Raw genomic sequence first — 21,849 nt, forward strand, 5'->3', positions numbered from 1 at the left:
GTTAAAATGCAGGTTTTCGGATCCGGCAGAGTCAGGGGAGATACCCGACGGGAGAGATGAGTGTTTGTTTCAAAACCTAGCTTGCTCTGTTGATTCGCTATAGCAGCTTTAAATCTCTCAAACAAATGTAGGCCGCATCAATGTTCACGCTGGTTTTAGCTGTTTGCTTCACGTCCAGAGACATTACCAGAGGTGGGACCAAGTCATTGCTTTACAAATCTCAAAAAAGTCCCAAGTCATTTTAAGTCTTTTCAAGTCCTAGTTTAAACGCTACACGTTCATCTGCTGTTCTTTCAGCCTTTTGTCTGTTTGTCTGGTGGCACATCTATGAGTAATGTCTCGTGACAGAAAAAAAAATTAGCTCACGGTTTACAATCTACTCAGTTATAGCCGTACTTGAAAACATGGCATCTAATATGGCGTCACCCAGAGACACACTCGCTCTCGTGCATTTTTAGACCTGATTTTTATGGTCGTATGTTACAAAGCCACCAATATTTTTGTGTCTGCAAATGAAAAAGTTTGTTGCTGTTGATTTAGATGAAAAACTTGACCTTCGTTACGCTACATTTTTCAACAACTGGGCATCATTGAATTCATTTTCAACATTTTGATTGATATTTACACAGATTAACAGTAAAAACTACACATTGTCAGTTTAATAGTGAAATCAAGCACACATAAAAAACATATTGCTACATTTGCTACAGCAATCATGTCATTTTAAGAACTCGTGCTTATAAAAGTCACCTAAAATGTTCATAAAACCCCCTGAAAGCCCAAAGTTATCCTATATAAAACTGAATACGGTTCATAAGTGCAATCGCAGAGCAGCTCTCGTAACCGTGTGTTGAACTAAAGGCCAGACTCTGACAGCAGAACGCGACTTCATGATCCACTGTGGTCACACTCGTCACTTACTGCAATTTTAAACATGGCAGCAGATGAATGTGACCTCGCTGTGCTCCGCCTGAATGAGCCGAACACCTGCTTTCTGAGTAGGATAGAGGAATAAGAAAATTAAAAACATGGTTAAATGGTTCAACAGAGAGGGGAAGAGGTGGCTTCATCGTGGTGACAGTCACTGTTTGGCTCTCGGACAATAAAAGAGGAAGGATTACTTTAATAACCGGAAAACGTGTGTGTTCAAGTGTGTTTTCTGCCCACGTTTGTAAGCCTGCCTCCAATCAGTGTTAGTTTGTGTGTGCATGTGTCTCTGGTTAAAGGAGCATGGAGTCCAGCTTGGTACAAGGATGAGTACAGCATATGAATGTGTTATATTCCTGCAGATCATTTTCTCTGCTGATCTCCTCACAAAGTGCACCAGAGAAGGGTTTTGTCTGCATTGTGGGGCAGAATTGAGCCGTCAGTTCACCAGGAAGCAAAGAGAGAAGTGTTTAACCAGTTAGAGTATAGTAATAAACTCAAACCTGCTTTATAAAAGCTGAGAAAACAAACATTCTGAGCAACGCGAGGGCCTAAAGTGACACAGAGCTGCTCGCTGGGTGGTGTCACTGCTGGCGAGATTACTAAAAACGGCAAAGGAGGAAAGCTGCAACAACAGGACGATCATTTCGATGTAAGTGGTTTCACGTGTGCTTCATAAACAACAAAGTTTTCCCTCCAGCGTGTTTTCCTGCAAACGGAATCCATTTGTTCCCCCGTCTTTACGCAGCACACGGGCTCTGACCAACTGAAAGCAGGCGCGTACGCAGCCCACCAATGTGGCTCTGCAGCTTTTGATGTCAGATCAGGAACTTATTTTCAAAACAGACACTTGAAGATTCTGAAAAATAATCTCAAGGAAGCTGTGGGAGGAAAAATGGGGAAGGAGGCCCAGCAGACCTGTCCGAAAAACAAAAGCCGTTCACTCCAAAGAGTTGGGCTTTTTAGGAAATGTCACTTGAACGAATTAAAGATTTTAAAGAAATTATTTGTTTTGTTGAAATAATATCCTTTTGAAAGAGATGAAAAGGAGCAAATTTTTTGCATAACTTTCAAAAACCTACAAGAGCAAAGAACAGAGTCTGAGCAGTAAGACCTAATGAAGAAAATCCCCTGCCTTAAACAGACCTGGTTACATAAAATAAAGCCTCTAAATTTTTTTTAAATCTGATTATTGGTTGTAGCTACAGGATAAATAGAAAACTGGAGTAGTTGTCAAGCGTTCTGACACGTTTACAAGCTGAAACTATTTAGCCAAAAGTTGTTTAAAACTCGTAAACTTTAAAAAATCTAAATATTTTAGTGTTTCAGGCTGAAACGTCACCCCATGTATAACACCTGTTATCTCCACCTCTTTAACAAGATTTGTACATTCCAGGGATAAAACTATCGATCTAGTCTGCCCCCTGGTGGAACGTCCAAGTACTGCAAGTAGCAAGTTGCGGATTGTAGTATTTACGTTGGATTGTGGTTGTGTAGTTATCATATTACAGCTTCTGTCTAAATATTAGATATTTTATAACATTAAATCAGATTTGAAAGGGTTAAAGAGACTTTTTGAAAACATTTCAAATTTAATAGAAAATATTTTTCATTTATGAAACTGAGTGGAAATAAGTTTTTTAATCAAAATACGATTATTTGTTTAAATGTTATTCTTAAATGTTAATTGTGTTTTATTTAGTTTGCTAATCAAAAACTGACCAAATATTCCGGCTTTTCCACGTTTGCAGCTTCGTGTTGAGAGAGAATCTCTGCACACACCCAGTGATTATTTTAGGCTGTTATCATCATCACCATCCTTATTATTATTTCATGTAATAAACGATAAGCTTTAAGAAGGCCTCAGTCGGACTACTTTATATTTTATGGTGGATCATGCTCAACCTGGAGGGGGAAAACATGATTAAATGGTCGATAAAAACACCTGTCGCTCTCGGGAACAAACAAGCATGTTTTAGTTTAACTCGCCTCATAAAATAAATCTCAGTTGTTTCTTGTCTTTTAAAACATCCAGCAGGGTCATTACAGTCTCATTATTTACCACAAATTATTGAAAATTTCCCACTTTCCTGTTTCTGATGTTATTTTCTCCCTTTTTCACTTTTTAATTATGGTTAGGGAGTTGTTATGGTTACTTATATCCCATAATACTTTCAGAAATCTTCTCTAGCTTTCCAAAACTCAGATTAAAATAAAGGGTCTCCCCGTGTCGACCACCCGCGCTTTACTGAGCTGTAAATGTAATGAAAGTCACATTGCGCTGCGGCTTCAGGTCTGCACACCAACGGTGCGCCATCCGAAGCAGGCCCTTCCTGCGGGAAGTGTAAAATATGACGATCAGCCTAAAACAGGGTTTCCTGCACGTTTTCTTTATTTGAACGCAAAACTGCGTGTTTTCAGTTTAACAGAATTCATCAGGTGCGTCAATCCACCAGCAGAATAATTTTAATTGAATAACCAGCTCACTGAGACTTCTCAAGTCAATAAATTCTTGTTATTTGCGAGGCATGAGTCGTACAAAATACCTTAAATCATTTAACAATGAATAAATATACGTTTGTTTATTTTGTTTTCTCTAATATTAACAATAATATTTATGTTAGAAGTTGTAAGCGTGCATTACTATTTATGTGTATGAATGTGCAATTTGTGATAGGCTGTAAGTGGAATTATTTCAGTATAAATAACGTTGGTAAAACATTGAAAGAATTTAATTTATTTATAGATTTTCCAGATTTTTCCGTTATGATTAAAGGTTTCAGAGATTATGAACGGTGCTGCTGAAAAATGAAAAAGATAAAATATTGAAATTACGTTTAAAAAGAGATTTAGAAAACAAAATCACAAATAGATGAGTTATTGGATATGTTCAAAACAAAAATTATTATTGAAATTATATTATCAACAATAATAATTATTGTTATATTTGTAATAATGACATTTTAGTAAATGAAACAATGTTTTAATGAGATGTGGAAAACCCATTTTTAGAATATAAAAATTGTATATTAATAATGATTATTAATATTATAAAAAATATTGTTATTTATTAATATTATTATAAGTGCTATTATTATTATTAATAATATTAATATTAATAAAAATGATAATAGTAATAATTCTGTTTGTATTATTATTTGAATTATATGGAAATCTTTGTGTGTGTGTGTGTGTGTGTGTGTGTGTGTGTGTGTGTGTGTGTGTGTGTGTGTGTGTGTGTGTGTGTGTGTGTGTGTGTGTGTTAAACACCTGACATAACCCCTGCTGTGAATGGATTCAGATACCTTCAGTATTTCTGCCCCCATGTGGTACAGTGACACTCACTCTGACAACTATTGTGAAATTTTGGTACAACAACAACTTTTTCCTCATGAAGCTTCTGAGCACATTTCTGATAAAAATGATCTCTGAGTAAACAGCAGCATAACCGTGTCTCTTTCTTTTGCATACTAAGAGAAAAACCTGTTTTGGGTCCCTCCATCGAAGTGAAAGGAAAACATCTGCATCATCTGACGGTATTTAATAGGCCTGAATGGAGGTCTGCGAAGCTACTGAGAAACACCAAGCAGATGGTAAATGTGTCTGTTTTATTTATGCTGAACCAAGATTTAATATTTGTAACTTTTCCAGAAACTTCAGGGTTCACATGGAGCTGATCGTGTTCATAAATCTCAGTTTTATGAGCGTTTTCCTCCAGGGAGACTAAAGTGGATTTAATATCTTCATACACACACACACACACACACACACACACACACACACACACACACACACACACACACACACACAGCATGGTAACGCTACAGAGAGACAGCTGAGGCTACAACTGACTCAGGATCAGTTGAAGAGTTGATTAATTTCTTGAATGTATTTACAAAGAAATGAATTCCATCAGGAAAACTGAAACTAATGGAATTGTCAGTGGGTTCATGTAGGATTGTGTTTTTGACTAGAAGGGAAGAGTTCTTCATACGCAGGTGGATGTCGACAGGTGGAGTTGCTCTCGTCTAGACGTCCTTGTTCCCTTTCCGTCTTCTGTATTCTACAAAAAAAAAAACATCAGATCTCAGACAGGCTGAAGTATCTGGCAAACGTCCTCGTGTTTACTGGGTCAATTGGTTACGCTTAAACCCAAGTTAGCCTTTAAAAGAAAACACTGAGCAGTTTCTCCCTTGATCATTCCTCTATTTGGCATTAACTCCCGGAGACGCAGTCAGACGGGTCAGGAGTTGAGACAACTTGAGAGTCGGTGTGCTCATGTGATCTGAGCTGCGGTTTACAGCCATCACAGGTTAACTGTATTATTCCCGCTGTCTGTTTGGATTAAAGTGAACTGCCTTCCTGGAAACCTGCTGGGAGCAATTGTCTAAAACCAATAAAAGACAGTAAAAAAAAAGAAAAGCTGGAACGCAGCTTTGTGTTTATAACAAGACGTCCGTCTTTGGATCTTTGATTGGTTTTCAAATAAATGAGATCCTGCAATTAGTGGAAAGAAAGCTGCGCCCTACATCTTGGTGCAGGAACAGGTGGGAAAATAGGACTTTTTAATTAAATCTTAAAGACTGTGTTTGTTTTACGAAGCATGTGCATGCTGAAAAAGGTCACTGGTATGATGTGATATCCCAGTGGGGTGATTATTTTAATAGATGCCCTCGATCGTTCCCATTGGCTAAAAGTTTCTTTTATGGAACAGCTGAGGAAATATAAGTATTTGTGCTACTCTCTTTGTGTGACAGGAACCAGAACCAACATGGCGTAAGGTGCTGGCAACTTCATCTCTCTATCGAAATGTATCCCTACGTCAACCATAGCAGTTGTCAACATCTACCAGTTGGGTCAAAAAGGGTTGCCGCTTCAATCACAACAAACCATGCTATACCCTGGGCTTTCCAAAGGTCGTGCTGCATTTCTCCCCCAATCCGACCCCTTAAAGCTGAGTGTCAAGCAGGGAGGCATCGGGTCCCGTTTGTTTAAGTGATATGACCCAAACATGAATCTGAATCTCCCAGTTTCACTCATACAACTGGGCCACTGAGCTGGTATGTCATGGTGTGACAGGATCTTAGCCAACACACATTCCCAGTACCGGAGTCACACAGGGCCATTGGGGTCACACATCATAGATGTGCTGCTTCCATGGTCCCTTTTGGCCCGTGTACACTTCTCACCATGGCCGTGTTTCCATTAATGGAACTGAAGGATAATTTTACTGGAACTTCACGGCACGCACGTGTTTCCACTTCAACGGCCCAGCCAAAAGGACCAGTTTCTGGGCATGTCTTATATCTAAACAGGGGTAAGTCGGTGCGTCCCAGGGCAGCTGTGGCTACATTGTAGCACATCACCATCGGTGTGTGAATGTGTGTGTGTGAATGGATGAATGATACACTGTAGTGTAAAGCGCTTTGGAGTCCTTACTCTGAGAGGCGCTATACAAGTGCGGGTCGTCATCATAAGTACCTCGAATGACCCGGTAGAGTCGCTGAGCAGAACTTTTAGCTAACAACTAGCATTTGTAAAGTTTGAAAAGTTGCTGGTGATGGGAATAAAAGAGAAAGAAAAAGAGTGTTCACGCTGCTTTAACATTGCCATTACCAAACTCCCAACACCAATAAATGCAGCGGAAATTCCCCCAAAACGACAAAATTCACAGGGTTTTATTATAAATGACGCTTCTTCTGGTCATTTCACATCATTCAACAGCTCTCCCGGTTATTCCGACTCAATTAAATTGTGCTGAACTATAACAGAGTAAAACTTTTAAAGTCAATAATGTCTGTGGAAGCTTTTTGACTCTGATCAGTGACATCAATCACTGCTGAAGCATTCGGGAAATGCGGATGCCTTAGCAAAGTCCAGCAAGGGCTGAGTTTGAATGGAGACGCAGCAACTCTGTATCCCATCCAAGAATTTCCCAGAATTCTTATAGTGGAAACACGGCTCATGATTTTTAATTACCACCTCCTTGAGACAGAATATTGCTCAAAACCCTCCCCGCCCTGTTAATAGGGAGGCCATGGGGCTTTTAATAAAAGCCGGAACACCTTGTAAAGACTTTACAAAGACCATCCAGGTTCTGACACGTATCTTCATTACGTCTTCATTAATGGAGGCCTTAAATGTTGAGAAACCGTGTGACACTTGCTCTTTTAGAAATATGATTGGTTACTGATTTGCATATTCACACTGAATGTCAACATTTTTTCAACCCCCGCAGAAAGAAAATAGATGGGAAACGGAGCCGGTCTCTCATGTCACATGGAATATTAGCATTCATATCCTCGCCCGCCATGGCCTGTGACCAAAGAAAGTTGTAGTAATTTTGCATCCAGGAGAGAGCAGAGCGCGTCTCAGCGAGTAGAAGTTTACCGTTAGCATTAGAAACTCCACAACATGGCAGAACCAGTTCGGGCATGAAGAATTTGTGGAGATAAGACATCAACTTTAATTTTTACCCAAGAACATGTGTTTTACAGTGTTCTGACTTTGTTAAAGGCAGCAGAAGAGTTGTGCTGTTGTTAGCCAATCAGAGACTAGATATTTGCATATCGTGAAAAGTAACGAGTTAGACTCATAATCCTCTTTGTCCACCCCTTCTCCTCTGAAAAACTTCTACTTCCTAAAACGGGGCAGCAGTAGCTCAGGTGGTAGAGCGGGTTGCCTCATGATCGGAGGGTCATGGGTCCGATTCCAGCTCCCGCCAGGGGTATCCTGCTGTTGTGTCCTTGGGCAAGACATTTCACCCAACTTGCCTGTGTTAGTGGTGATCAGAGGGGCCGACGGCGCCAAATGGCAGCCTCGCCTCTGTCAGACCTCCCCAGGGCGGCTGTGGCTACAAAGTAGCCTACCATCACTAGCAGTGTGTGAATGTGAGAGTGTGTGAAAGCGTCTTTGGGTGTCTAGAAAAGTGCTATATAAGTTCAATGCATTATTGTTATTATTATTATTAAAACCGAAGCACCAGAGCTTTTTTCCCCACTGAAAATGACTCACAAGGCATTCATTAACACTCAAGACCACATATTTACTAGGGAAAAAATGGGTGAATGAGTCTTTTAACAGGAACTCATGTAAAGAATGAGGGAAATGATGCATTTTCCCTTACAAAGACACGTTTATGAATTTTTTTACCGGCTTATCCTCTTCTGGCCTGTTTGTGAGGTGTGGGCTGCGCTGTCTTCTGCAGTGAATCCAGCATTTCCTGCACAGCAAACAGTGTCATAAGTCGGAGGGCCCGTGTTAACTCCACTCACAGTCGTACCAGGCTGCAGCTGATTTCCTTGGTACAGTTCCTGGGTAATGAAGCTGTAAGTTGGTGGAATGCAAAGCATTGCAGCAGCACTCGGGAGCATCTCTGGTGAATTAATGCTGCGAACCACTACAGGGTGTCCTCCAGAGCCTTGTTCTCTGACGGGTATCACATAAACCTCCTCTTCCTGCTGTCTGCAGCAAGAAAGGAACCTCAACTTGCAGACGCTGGTGAGCAAGAAGGTACCACCAACTGAGATCAGGATAGGGCCCAGAAGCTGAGTCCACTGGAAGCTGAGGTTAGCTTGGTAGTATTGCCAGCCCATCGAAGTGAAGGTGACACCCACCATAGCGAGGAGGACTCCGGATAGCAACAAGGCCGCTGCAGTCTTCTCGCCATCCAACAAACTCTCAGACAGCTGTGGCCGTGGAGCATCATTGTTGGTCTCTAACTCAGGTCGTTGTCCAACCATGTTGGTCCAGCGGTCTTGACGTCCTTGTTGGTGCATGAGCTCTCTGAGTGTGTAAACACTCAAGCTGGGACAACCTGTGTCCCGCATGGAACAGTGAGTTCAGCTGCATGAACACTGAGTAACTCTGAATGCTTACAGCCAAGAGAACAAGTCACAGGTTAACCTGCTTTGCATCCCGTTAGTCACGTAAACATGGGGGGGGGGTCAGAATGATGTGGCTTCTGACTGAAATGGTCAGATTATTAAATAGTTTATGAAGTCAATAAAATGCATCTTGGTTTGTTGTAAATAATTAACTAAGATAAGATGTGACACCACTGGGCAGTGTTAGGACCACAGGAGAAGATGGAGAAGCTGACATTAGTGCAGGAGAAAGATTAGCACTCATTCATGCTGACTTCACAAGGACAGATCACAAAGCTGTTCCTCACACATTTGTGGATTTAACAGGTAAAGTGGGGCTGCAGCCTCCTTGTGGTGAAACAATAACTTTAAACCCCCTAAAGCTGAAAACTAATAATAATAATAATACATTTTATTTCAACAGCGCCTTTCTAAACACTCAAGGACACTTTACAGGCAGAGATAAAATACACAACAATAAAAGATAAAACAGCATAAAACAAACAGACAGATTGGAGCAAAGAGAGTAATTATTGGTATGCTAGACGGAACAGGTGAGTTTTGAGTCTGGTTTTAAAGAGAGTGAGGGAATCAATGTTACGGAGGTCAGGAGGGAGTGAGTTCCAGAGCTGGGGAGCAGAGCGGCTGAAGGCCCTGCTCCCCAGAGTGACCAGACGGAGAGGTGGGACAGAGAGGTGGATGGAGGAGGAGGACCTGAGGGAACGGGTGGAGGTTGAAGGATGAAGGAGGTCTGAGAGGTACGGTGGAGCTAGGTTATGGATGGTTTTGAATGTATATAGCAGAATTTTGAATTGGATTCTGGAAGTGACTGGGAGCCAGTGGAACTGCTGAAGAACAGGGGTGATGTGGTGGAAGGAGGGAGTTCTGGTAATGATGCGGGCTGCCGAGTTCTGGAGAAGTTGGAGTTTCCGGAGGGTTTTGTGAGGAAGACCGAAGAGAAGAGCGTTGCAGTAGTCAATACGGGAAGTGATGAGGCTGGAATAGGAATCCCTTCACAAAACCATGATTCACGCCGCTCTGTCATCTCCAACAAAGCACGGTAGTAAAGGACGTTACAAAACTCCACGGCTGAGAGGATAGGAGCAAGCTGTTGGAAATGTTGGTCTCGTGTTTATTTGCTGATAGCGAGAGGGGAAAGAAAATCTGATCACATGTGGCCACTCCAAATGCATGTGGACGTGTGTTGTACAAACCAATACACTCAGAGGTGTCCAACCATGAGTGGATCAGCCAGAAGTCATGTTAGCACCAGATGTAAACTCCCCCTTATGTCTGTTCATGGTCTGCTTGAGGAGCTGCGGGGAGAAAGGTCAAACACTGAAAACTCTGCAGGCATGATCTGAAGGGTTACACTTCACTTCCTGCAGATATGTTGTCTGACTGCGCCGTTGTGCATAACTTATTATCAGCAACTCGTGCTGCTGAGGCTCAGCAAGTGTGCAGAGGCGAAGGGCTTAGAAACATTCCATATTACCGGGTGTTTTAGCTTCACAGCTAGAACCATTACACACAGTTCATGCTTGTAGATTCAACTGGATCTGATCCAAGATGTCTGCTAAGGTAAAAGAAATGTTCCCATGAACCGCTGGAAGCAGAAGCTTCAGGGAAGCTGTGAAATCGAGCGACGTTGCAGCACCTTAACGGACTCATTCACAGGGCAGGTGATGCGAGTCACATGACAACTTCTGTTTAGGGTAACCTAACTCTCAAATAGTTCTTTTAAACAGTCTGCAAACATTTCAGCGTGTGTGTGTGTGGCAAACACACACAAGTACAGGACGTTTCGGCTCAAGCCGTGACATGCAAACAGTGTTTTCAAAGGGATTCATGAAAGAGCATCGTTGTTATGCTCCATGTAACACAGCCGCTAATCAGAGAGTGGGAGCAAAGCAAAACAATGGAGGGAAAGATACGTACTGATCAAGACTAACCTGTGTGTGTGTGTGTGTGTGTGTGTGTGTGTGTGTGTGTGTGTTTACCATATCCTCAGCTTATTTCATTTGACACTAATGAAGAAGAGGACAGACACAAAGAATCCATATGAAGGCCGTGTTTAAAGAACTTCCCAGAACTGCAGCTGTGCAGATTCTTTCAATTAGCAAACTTCAAATATTTATGGAGGGAACATTTCCTCTTTGGAAGGAAGGAACGTTCTGTGCATGTGTGCCTGTGTGTGTAAGTCTCCTGGAGAATATTGATCCCTTGAGTTTGCACTTCCTTTTGCTGCAATCGTCCTTCAAAACACACCTTATTGTATTAACCAGCCTGTTTCTTCAATTAGAAACATGTCTAATTCATTGTTTGCTTGTACAAAAGCACTTGGAATGACTGGTTTAGCTGGTATGCTAAAGAGCAGCAGAGCTCCATCCCTGGAATCAAAACGAGATCATTTCTCAGTCACCCCCTCCCCCAAACACACACATCCTCACCCTGACAAATAGCCTGTGACATGCCCCCTTGAACATGGCACGGAAGGGTCCGCTCCTCCTTTCCAGGGGTTCATACAACAGCAGAGTCTGCAAATGTACTTTTTTCATACCTTTGCAGCAACACTAACAATTAAATCTCCGTGTAACAGGTTGTGGTTGCTCCTGCCAGAATGCAGAAACAGAGTTTTTCCGACCTTACGCTCAATACGACTCAGCGTCTTACCGAGCACAACAGGCAGGAAGTTGGAGGATCACACAACTGGTGAGTTTAAAATCAGCAGTGAAGAACCTTATATTTACATTTAGAGCAATCCTACGGAAAGTCCTGAAAACCAATAAAAGTCGTGATAAAAATCACGAGGCGCTTCACAAAAACAACGAGGTTTAGAAAATAATAAATACAAACGAAACATAAAAATCAGTTTGAAAGGTTACAATAAAAATGGGAGAAAAAAAAGCAAGAATTAAAATAAAAAATGTGAATGTGAAAAAGAAAAAGGTTTCAGATTCCTGAAAAAGACAGAAAAGGCAGAAACAGCAGCATGAAAACAAGCTGTAGAAGAAGAAGAGGATTAACGGGGATCACACAAAGCCAGCCTGATGGGATGAGTTTTCAGGAACAAAAACCATTTTGTGTAAAAATATCACTTTAAAAAAAGTTACACTATTCAAACTATTGGTGGTTCTAGGAGCGGGTTGTTAAAACTTGATTGGCCCCCTTGAAGCACCCCAGTCATACCACTTATCTGTCCTTTCTGCGATGATCAGATTATAGGTGGATGCGATTCAAATTCCAAACACTAGTGGCGCTGATGTGCCAAAGTGACATTTCCAGAGTTAAATCTGGTGCAAGGATGTTGAACTAAAGCCTAGTTTATACTTCTCAATCTGCGTCGGTACGGAGACACGCAACGCCATTACGCGTCATCACAAGGGCTCTCAGACGGACGGAGCAGAGCCCACTTTTCTAAATATCTGTCGTAAACGATAGAGACCGCAAGCCTGTGTTTGATTAGGACACAGCTTCCTTTAAGTTTGTCAACAGCTCTGCCATTTCCCCTCAAAAATAAAAACAAGAACAAACTTATCTAGCGACAGACTTGGAGCAGATTGAATAACGTCTCGCAATAAGAGTCAGACGATACATACGTTAATAGACCCGGGACTGAAGGAGAACAGAGAAATGCAGGAAACCTCTTACTCGTCTTAGGTGTGTTTTTGCTGTGTCGTATTTCTAATTCCATGCTGTAGTTCTTTTTTTAAAACACAGAACAGTTTTGTTACCTGTTTTCCCGCTACGTTTTGTTTGCGGCTGCAAACTGCCTCAGGCTGACGCTGATGGTGGCGTCACTTCCTTGTCTTTTACTCGTGTCAGGACACTACAGGAAACACGATTTAGAGGTGGTGACTGCATGAAGAAGTGGAAAAGAAACTTGTCTGTGTAAAAGTCTCTGAAATACATAAACACAGTAGAGGCGTGACTGCCCTGATGGCTAGGAGACTCCAGAAAAGCACTACGCCCTCTGCTGTCCTGGTGGAGAATTGCTTCACAATACTGACACGCCTATAAATGGAAAACTTCTCTGTCAATGCGTGTGCATGTGAGCGCAAACATCAATCAATCAATCAAAGCTTTATTTATAAAGCGCCTTCCGCAACCCTGTCAGGAAGCCCAAGGCGCTGAACATGGTACAGTACAAAGTTAAAGAAAGTGAATAAATCAGAAAATAAAAGCAATTCAAATTACAGATTACAAATTACAAAAAAAGGTGAAACATTCTAGTAGACCACAAATGTGTAAAACAAGGGAAAAAGTGAACCAATGAAAACTGAGATAAAATCAACATAAAAGAGGGCCAAATTCAAACATGTTCAGGAAACGCCAAGCGGAGGAGGTGGGTTTTTAGGCGACTCTTGAAGACTGGCAGAGATGGGGACAGCCTAACTGAGGGTGGCAACTTGTTCCATAGTGACGGTGCTAGGACTGAGAAAGCCCGGTCCCCCTCTCTAAATATTGTGGCCCCTTAATGGCCCCAAACTCAGAAAAACCCTAGATCCGCCCCTGGTTCAAACAAAAGGACTATCCCGTTAACATGTGAGAATACGAAATGATCACACTTAAACTACAAAACTTTCAAATCTGAATAACATTTTTTCACATTTAAAATTTTAAATACTCTAAAATATTTAGAGAGTGTTTTGCTTGTGTATTACAATAAAGTGAAAATATATTATATAGGGCTGGGACTTGATTAAAATTTTTTAATCTAATTAATTACAGGCTTTGTAATTAATTAATCTAAATTAATCATATTTTAATCGTTCAGGAGAATGTGCTCTCAAAGTAAAACTTTTAATTAAAATTATGAGACAGAGAATCAAACATTAGACATGGTTATTACTGTAAACTAAAGCTTTTAATAAAAAATGCATTTTAATTATTCAAATGTCACTTTGTGATATGAAACAAGACCCAAATCAACTAAAATTTATAATTACAAATAGAAAACACCTGCAAAGGGTTCCTGAGCCTTTAAATAGTCTCTCTGTCTAGTTGAATGACTGAAATAAATTTGACTTTGCACCAGATTCTAATTTTTCCAGTTTCACTTGTTTGTATAATTGGGAGTTTTTTATTAGCATTTCTACTCATAATGAAGTAAAAACACATATAAATAGTAATCCTTCAAAATGACAGTAGAACAGGCACAAATATGGTCTAGGACTTAAATGTACTAACTTTTAACACCAGAGCAGGCGTGACATATTCTGAGAATGATCAGGAACACTAACTGGTTCCAGTTGGATGACTGGAGGTTGATGGGATGATAAAAGATCATGGCGAGGAAATATTGATCTGACGAACAGGTGAGCGGACCTTCCTTACATGGGAAGTCCTGATGTCACGTTAATAAGGGGATGCTGCAGACCCGCAGATTCACGGCTGCTGCAGCGAATCTGGTGTGATCTCCAGCCTGATCACAACTTCCTCGTTCCTCGCTGCCTCTGATGCACTTGAGCATCCGCCCCTTAGCTGATGACAGCTTCAACACACCTCACTGCTTACTGATAGTAAAGCATGTTATGTTTAGACAGAGACTCGTCTCAGAAACATATAATTCACCGACAGAATTGTTTAGAAAATCATCAGAAAAGTTTCAGAGTGTTTCTGTTTTAACTTAAACTTCTGTTTTCAACTTTAAGACACGTTGTTTGTGATTGTTTACAGAGTAGTGAGAACACGGAGCGTTCTCCCAGCGGCAGCCAGGTGCCTCTCGTTTGTCTGACTACTTTCATAAACTACTGTTAGGGCACAGAATTATTCTGTCTGGTGCTTTCAGCGCTGCACAGATGTTACGTAAATGTTAAAAATATAGCTTACCGCAACTTTTGTAAAGTTTCCGGTGCCACCGGGCAGCCGCAGCAGAGACGATCTCTGAAAAATATCTGCGACGTGGACTCCGTTGTTGTCTGGAAGTTTTTTTTTCCAAGTTAAGAAAAGAGGCGGACGTGTTTCCTAAATCCTGCATCAGTCCAAGCAAGGCAACTTCTTTCTGTTTTTATTCCGTTTTAGGAGGCATTAGCACTGTGCATTGTTGTGTGCGTCAGTGATATTCAGTCTACGAGGAAGTCGGGCAATGACAAAGGTTCCGCCGTGCTTGAAATGAAAGCTGCGATTAAATGCGTTAATTTTTTTAAGGACCTGGCCAGTAAGCAGAACCAGGGTTAGAGGGAGGTTTGGTAGATTGATGGTGGAGGAGGAGTGGATGTCTTACTGGGCAGTTTGAGGAGGTTGCATGTGAAGGGGTTGTCAGGTAAATGGCCTGTATTCGATATAGCGCCTTCTAGAGTCCTGGAACCCCCCAAGGCGCTTTACAACACACTCAGTCATTCACCCATTCACACACACATTCACACACTGGTGGGGATGAGCTACGATGAAGCCACAGCTGCCCTGGGGCGCACTGACAGAAGCGAGGCTGCCGAGCACTGGCGCCATTGGTCCCTCCGACCACCACCAGCAGGCAAGGGGGTTAAGTGTCTTGCCCAAGGACACAACGACAGCAACACACTGAGCCTGCTCGAACCTGCGACCTTCCGATTACGGGGCGAGCACTTAACTCCTGTGCCACAGTCACCCCGTCAATGTCTGAGGTAGCGAGGTCCAAGTGACAAGCGGGGTTCCAGATTTCAGAGGTTGAGCAGGATCTGAAGAAAACAAGGAGCAAACATCAGGAGGGGTTAACAGGTAATGTAAATAAACTTGGAGTTAACTAGAAACTAGAGTTAGTTATCAAAGTGGCAAGACATTGTCCGACTAGGAAATACCCGTGTGCAGTAATTAACCAGCGTCGTGAAGTGGTCTCCCTCCTCCTTTAAAGCCAGCAGTGGCTGACGATGCTGGTCCCGCTCACCTGGAATGAATACTAGAAGCTGATTGGAGGATGAGCTCACCTCAGACCATGACAATCTCAGATGACAAAAAAAAAAAACATAACTTTTAGTCAAGAAACACACAGCTCTTTCTCTAAATCGGTGAAATGACCACATAACTATCCCTACATTAATGTCTATCAGAAGTCACCGTAGTCCAATAATTAAAAGATTACTAGACTAAAAACGGACACTCTCCTGGACGTCATCTAAAATTCAACACCAAATCCTAAATCTTCTTGGTATTTTTTGCACCGGCGGAGACCGTTGACAGAATTCTGTTTGCGGAGGTGGAAAATGTGAAAGATTCCTTTGGATGTGATTCTGACACATTCGGAGTTTGAGTTATTCTAAAAAGGTCTTCAGGGTTTTGGAGCGAGCAGGAGAAACAGAGGAGAGGAATCCGCATTAACGCAATAAAACCACTCTATTGCCTGTTTGTTCAGATGGTTTTCCTCGTGGTGGAGAGGGAGATCAAATGGACACATCACTTATAAATTGTCCATAAACGTTACTGATGTTGGTCTCGCTCTCTGGACTGTAGAATAACTCAATTCCATGGCTCCATCGGGTCTTTGAACAAACAGAACTGTGTGGTGAACAACAAAGACTGAATGCTCCCTCTGCTCTGAACATTTTCACGCAGCTGATTCAGACATTAGAGACTCTCAATCAATATCAGACACAGACTCTTCAGCCAACCGTGAACACGCCATTTTCCCCTTGAAGTACAAAGAGTTCAGCATTTTAGTACCTTTCAGGCTCTATCGCGTCATGGCACAGGGGATCCTTTCCTTTAAAGCAGGGGTGTCAAATATGTGGCCCGCGGGCCGAATCCGGCCGGCAAGCGGGTTAAATCCGGCCCGCGAGCGGGTTAAATCCGGCCCGCGGGATGGTTGTGTAAACTTTGTTTTCATCACTTTACAATGTAGAGTGAAAATAAACTTATCTTTGTGAGCAAGTTTCCTCTGTAATGAGTATAAATAAAACAAAGCTGCGCTCAAGGCTCACACAAGAACTTGAATCACATCCTGAAGTTGGCCGCCACTCAGGATGTGACTTCTGATGTTGATGTGCTGGTGAAAGCTAAAAGATGTAAAGTAAAATGAGTCAAATATACTTTAAGTGCTGCATGAAACTGATCTAGCCATGTGATCTGAAAGCTCTTTGAATCACTAAGGAATGTTTTTTTATTGATTGATTTTTGATTTTTTTCAAATTTTCAAGTACACTTCAGGTGTTGTACTTGTACTATTTTGGATACACTGTCCTCAGGCTCCAGCCTTGTTTTATATTGATTGTATTAAAACAAAGAAAACAATCTGAAGTTGTTTTTAATTTACTGGTCCGGCCCACTCGGGACTAGATTTCTCACAATGTGGCCCCTGAGCTAAAATGAGTCTGACACCCCTGCTTTAAAGCATTTAAAGTAGCATCTCATTCAGGGTTTTAGGATTGATGTTTGTCTGTTCAGCAGGATTCTCATCAGGACACAAGTATTATTGTTTTTGGTGCCTCAAAAAAATGAAAGAAAAACAGCGTGCATTACTGCCTGATTGTGACAGGACTACATGAATAAACATAAATCCAGCTACACATGCTAGCCAATAGCTAACTGCAGCAATCTGGTTGCATTTTCAGGTATTGTGCAAGTATCATTACACTGCACAACCTCAGCCTGTCTTGTTTTGGCTTTGAGCTGCAACATTTATGTAAAAAAATATTGTTCATGTTTTTCTTGTGTCTCATCTACAGACCATTTCATTGTAGAGCTCCTTGTTGCATCTGTTTGAGCAAAAATAAACAAATAAATAATAATAATTACAGACAACTCGGGATGATGTTTAATGGTTGATTTTAAAAAGAGAGCTCACATTTCATCTTCATTTTACACAAGAAAATAAACTTTTCTTTGTTTTATTAAAACAGTGTTTGTTAGTAACCCTCGAGCCAACCAACTCTAACTGGCTACAGAATCCCATTTAGATGTTGCCGGACTCCTAATCTTTCATTCTACCCTCTGTAACAAGTTCTCTGTAGTTGGACTTGGGCGCATAACACATTTTCTGAACATGAATTCAGCTCACAAGTCTCACTTCGAGCATAACGTCACACACTGGAGACCCTAAGATCTTTTCTTCTCTGTCTGAGTGAGGCGGAAGGGGAAAAAGAGCGTCAACGCTGATGGCTCACACATGTGTCTGGGAAAAGGATGTTTTTCAACAGCAAGTAGGAGGTCTTCATTTAGACACACAAGAGGACAACTGAGAGTTTTAAATATGTACAAGATGTACCAAAGCTGGTGTGTGGGCACAAAGTCACTCGTTCATCTTGTAAACGATGAGGCACGCGCGTAAAAATAGTGAAAGAAAGAAATAAAGAAACAAACTTTTCTGTAGCGCCTCTCAAGATAAAAATCACGAGGCGTTTCACAAAAACAAAACATTTTAAATATGAAAAATTATTTGAAAAAATTATTAAAAATATGTTTAAAATAAGCAAAAATAGACAACTGGGATTAAAAAATGCAAAGAGAGAGAGAGAGAGAGAAAGAGAGAGAGAGAGAGAGAGAGAGAGAGAGAGAGCGAGTAAGAGAGAGAGAGAGTGAGAGGAAGAGAGACAGAGAGAGCGACAGAGAGTAAGAGAGAGAGAGAGAGAGAGTGAGAGTGAGAGACAGAGAGAGAGACAGACAGAGAGAGAGTAAGAGAGAGAGAGAGAGAGAGAGAGAGAGAGAGAGAGAGAGAGAGAGAGAGAGAGAGAGAGAGAGAGAGAGTATAGGAAAGAGGGAAACCAGTGAATCCTGGAGGAGGCAGAATAGGTGGGGAGAGCAGAATAAGGAGAGGCTGGCGGTCACTCAAAAGCATGATCAGGTGAGTCTTCAGCTGCTTTTTAAAGGAGACCACTGAGTCCACTGATCTCAGGCTCAGGGGGAGAGAGTTCCAGAGTCTGGGGGCCACAGCAGCAGATGATCTGTCACCTCTGGTCTTTAGCCTGGTGCTGCACAACCAGTAGGCTTTGATCACTGGACCTCAGGGACCTGCTGGGGGTGTGGGGACTGAGAAGATCATCAATGTAAGATGGTGCTTGTCCATGTAAGGCCCTATAGACCAGGGGGTCTGTTTTATCAAACATTGCGTAGAATCCTTACTAAAATTGTACTTAAGCTCAGCAAGAAAAAAAGTACTTACGCCAAGTAGGTTTGTGGTCATCAAACATGGAGTACACACAGCTGCACGCAATCTCCGCTTCATAAATCAGAGACTAACGAGAAAGGTTCTCAGCTGCACTTCAGTCACATCCCGCCCTCACCACGCCCACTTACTGCCATAAATAGTCAATGCAAAGGGCCTTGTGGATCTCATGCATGTACATAAGCTGGCTGTTGCAGCGCTCCGCCAATGACATGGCGACCGTAGATCAAGGCAGATCAAGGAAGCGCAATTTCACAGAAGCAGAAATTGAGGTACCTGTGGGTGAGGTGGAGAAATGAAAGGAAGTGCTTTTGCAAAACAAATAAGAGAAAATCCACGGAGTGGCACAGCGTTGCTGAAGCCGTCAATGTTGTGAATTCTTCAGAGAGATCTGTGGCAGATATAAAAAAAAAGGTCCAATCAGGATTCAATCCCCAGACTCCCGGGTGAAAGTCACGCACGCTAACCAGTCAGCCAAATGGAGATCTCCTCCTACAAGTAGCCAGGGTGCATCATCAATCGGGTTACAGTGACAGGACACACACTGTCACAGATGCATGACCTTCTGTCTCAATCTGCCCCCTGCTGATATTCTGTATTCCGTATTCTGCGCTTCAGGCTGTGTGTGTGTGCACGCATGTTTGTGTACGCGCGTGTGTGTGTGCGTGTGAGGGGTCTTGTTCTGTGTGAAAATGTAGCGGTACAAGTGATGATGCTGCAGGATTTCATAACTTTATCCTTCTCAGCAGCAGCACTGCAGGTGCTCTTCCATGCCCAAAATGTGCGTAAGCCAGGTCCTTAGCCAACTTAAAGTTGCGCACATTTTTCCGCTAAGTTTTCTTTCATAAATCCTAGTTTACGTGGAAAGTTGCTTACGCAGTTGTCCGACCCCGTTTTGTGCGTAAGCAAGCTTGATAAATGAGGCCCCAGAACCAGGATCTTGAAATGAACCCTGAAGTTGACTGGCAGCCAGTGAAGCTGGAGGAGAAGCGGGGTGATGTGGGTGTGTTTGGAGGACTTGGTCAGAAGCCGAGCACAGGCATTCTGAACCACCTGTAGACGGTTCAGGGAGGTTCTGCTCAGACACGTGAAAAGAGAGTTACAGTAGTCTAAGCGTGAGGAGATGAAGGTGTGGAGAACTGTCTCAAGTTCAGAGCGAGACAGAATGGAACTCAGCTTATGTTCCTGAGATGGAAGAAGGAAGAGTGAACAAGAGAACCGACATGAGAACCCAGGGTGAGAGCTGGGTCAAAGGTCACGCCAAGATTCCTGACAGAAGGTTTGGTGAGAGAAGAAAGCTGACCAAGAGAGTCTCTGACTTGGGGAATCAGCTTGTCTGGGGCACAGATGAGGATCTCAGTCTTATCTTCATTCAGTTGAAGAAAGCTCCCACCATCCAGGTTTTAATGGAGTTCATCAGGGTCCATTTCTGGGCTCTATAGGTTTGCTCCATAAACCTTTTTGAGGACTTTAAAAGGATCCTTTTAGGTAGTTGGGTTGATGATAGAGTGCTACAAAACCGCAAGAATTTGGTAATATTTTCAGATAAGATTAACCTTATTGAATAAGGTTAAATGTTAAAAAGGTTAAATGTACTGAACATAATGTCATTTCTACATAAAAATGATCAAAAGTTGCATTTTTCAGGAAAAGATGTGCTGCTAATGAGTCTACTTTAGGTAACTTCTAAAAGGTTATTTTTGGAAGACAAAATATATAATTTTAACATTTTTAAGGCGCTGAGAGAGAAGCAGAGGGGACTATGACAAAAAAAATTAATTAAACAATCTAAAAAAAATTCTAACATATAAAAACATGGTACGCATACAAATAGTGATTTCTGGAAATTGGCCATGGACCATTGAAACATTTATCAAGACCATAGAAGGACACGGTAGAAGAGAAATATTTGGGATGGGCCCAATCCCCACCTTTAAAAAAGAGGGCACACAAAGGCTGACTTCCAGGCGTGAGGATCTTGAACTGATAAGTGAAAATTGTCTTTAATGCGAGCGGCTATGACAGTAGCTGTGGTTGAATCCAGCTCATCAGACCCTCCTGGATTGTTTTATTTCTTCATCTAAGACCTTACACTCTGAGGATGCCTGCTGGGTGAAGCTGAGTGGTAGGAGGAGGTGGAGGGTGCAGTGGAGCCAAAGGTGGGATTTGTGGGTGGTGAGACACACGACTGATTAATGTGTAAAAACAGAATTTATCAAATGTTTATTGAAAAAAAGCTCCAGGATGTTGTCAATACTGAGAAAGGGTTGCTTAGGGTCAACCCTAACCCTAACCCGCTGCATGAGTTTTCTTGTTTTGCCGTTTCGAGGACCTTTCTGGATCGGAGCTACTCAGAGTGGGTCACACCCTGTCCTGTCTCCCCACTCTGTTCAGTCCTGTGTCCATGTTAGTTGCTCCCACCTGCCTCTCGTCTCCCAATCACCCAAGGTCCCAGCCCTCCTGTATTTAAACCCCTTCTGTGTTGTGTCTCGTGTTGGTTCACTGTTTCTATGTCCTGCGTGCTCCATAGTAAAGTTCTAGTAAAACGTCCTACCTGTCTGTCTGTCTTCCTCACCCCGTTTGGATCCTCGCCTCATCTCCGCTTCGCTCACCGGCACGGTAGTGACAGAGTGAATCGTTTTCCTTCAAAAGTCAAAGTATGTTCTGGGGATCAAGGGGGGCCACCAGGACAAAAATCTCGTCATGCTTATCAGCTACAACTTGACACTCTTGACAGAAGCCTTTTTGGATGCATGCCACAAAAACGGTCACCAATATCTGCACAAAACACCCCCGAACAACACTTTTGAGGAGAGTTTGTTAGGATGATGTCAATCAGTGTGGCCTTGTTTGGAGCTTTAGCATCAGGTAGAACAACAACCCTGATGTAAATTTAATGGCACCAATTACTAGATGACTGTCAGATGGCTTATTTGTATGGGAAGAAACAAGTTTCAAAAGATCTGTGTGTGTGTATCTAGA

The 21,849-nt window shown here is 42.1% G+C and overlaps 1 protein-coding gene across 1 annotated transcript; it reads right to left on the reverse strand.

Moving 5' to 3' along the window:
• Positions 1-4,122: 4,122 nt before the first annotated feature.
• Positions 4,123-8,765, reverse strand: tmem174 (transmembrane protein 174). The gene is made up of 2 exons (XM_015966956.3): positions 8,080-8,765; positions 4,123-4,990 (listed from the first exon to the last, which is right to left on the reverse strand). The coding sequence occupies exons 1-2, from the start codon at positions 8,754-8,756 to the stop codon at positions 4,876-4,878; spliced, it is 792 nt and encodes a 263-aa protein (XP_015822442.3). The 5' UTR covers positions 8,757-8,765; the 3' UTR covers positions 4,123-4,875.
• Positions 8,766-21,849: the final 13,084 nt, after the last annotated feature.

This window comes from Nothobranchius furzeri, chromosome 6, assembly GCF_043380555.1.
Source record: "Nothobranchius furzeri strain GRZ-AD chromosome 6, NfurGRZ-RIMD1, whole genome shotgun sequence".
NCBI lineage: Eukaryota > Metazoa > Chordata > Actinopteri > Cyprinodontiformes > Nothobranchiidae > Nothobranchius > Nothobranchius furzeri.

Coding starts and splice junctions, on each gene's coding strand:
- tmem174 (XM_015966956.3), bottom strand. CDS start 8,756: ATGCGGGACACAGGTTGTCCCAGCTTGAGTGTTTACACACTCAGAGAG. Junction 4,991..8,079: donor GGCCAGAAGAGGATAAGCCG/GTAAAAAAATTC, acceptor TTTTTTTTGTAG/AATACAGAAGACGGAAAGGG.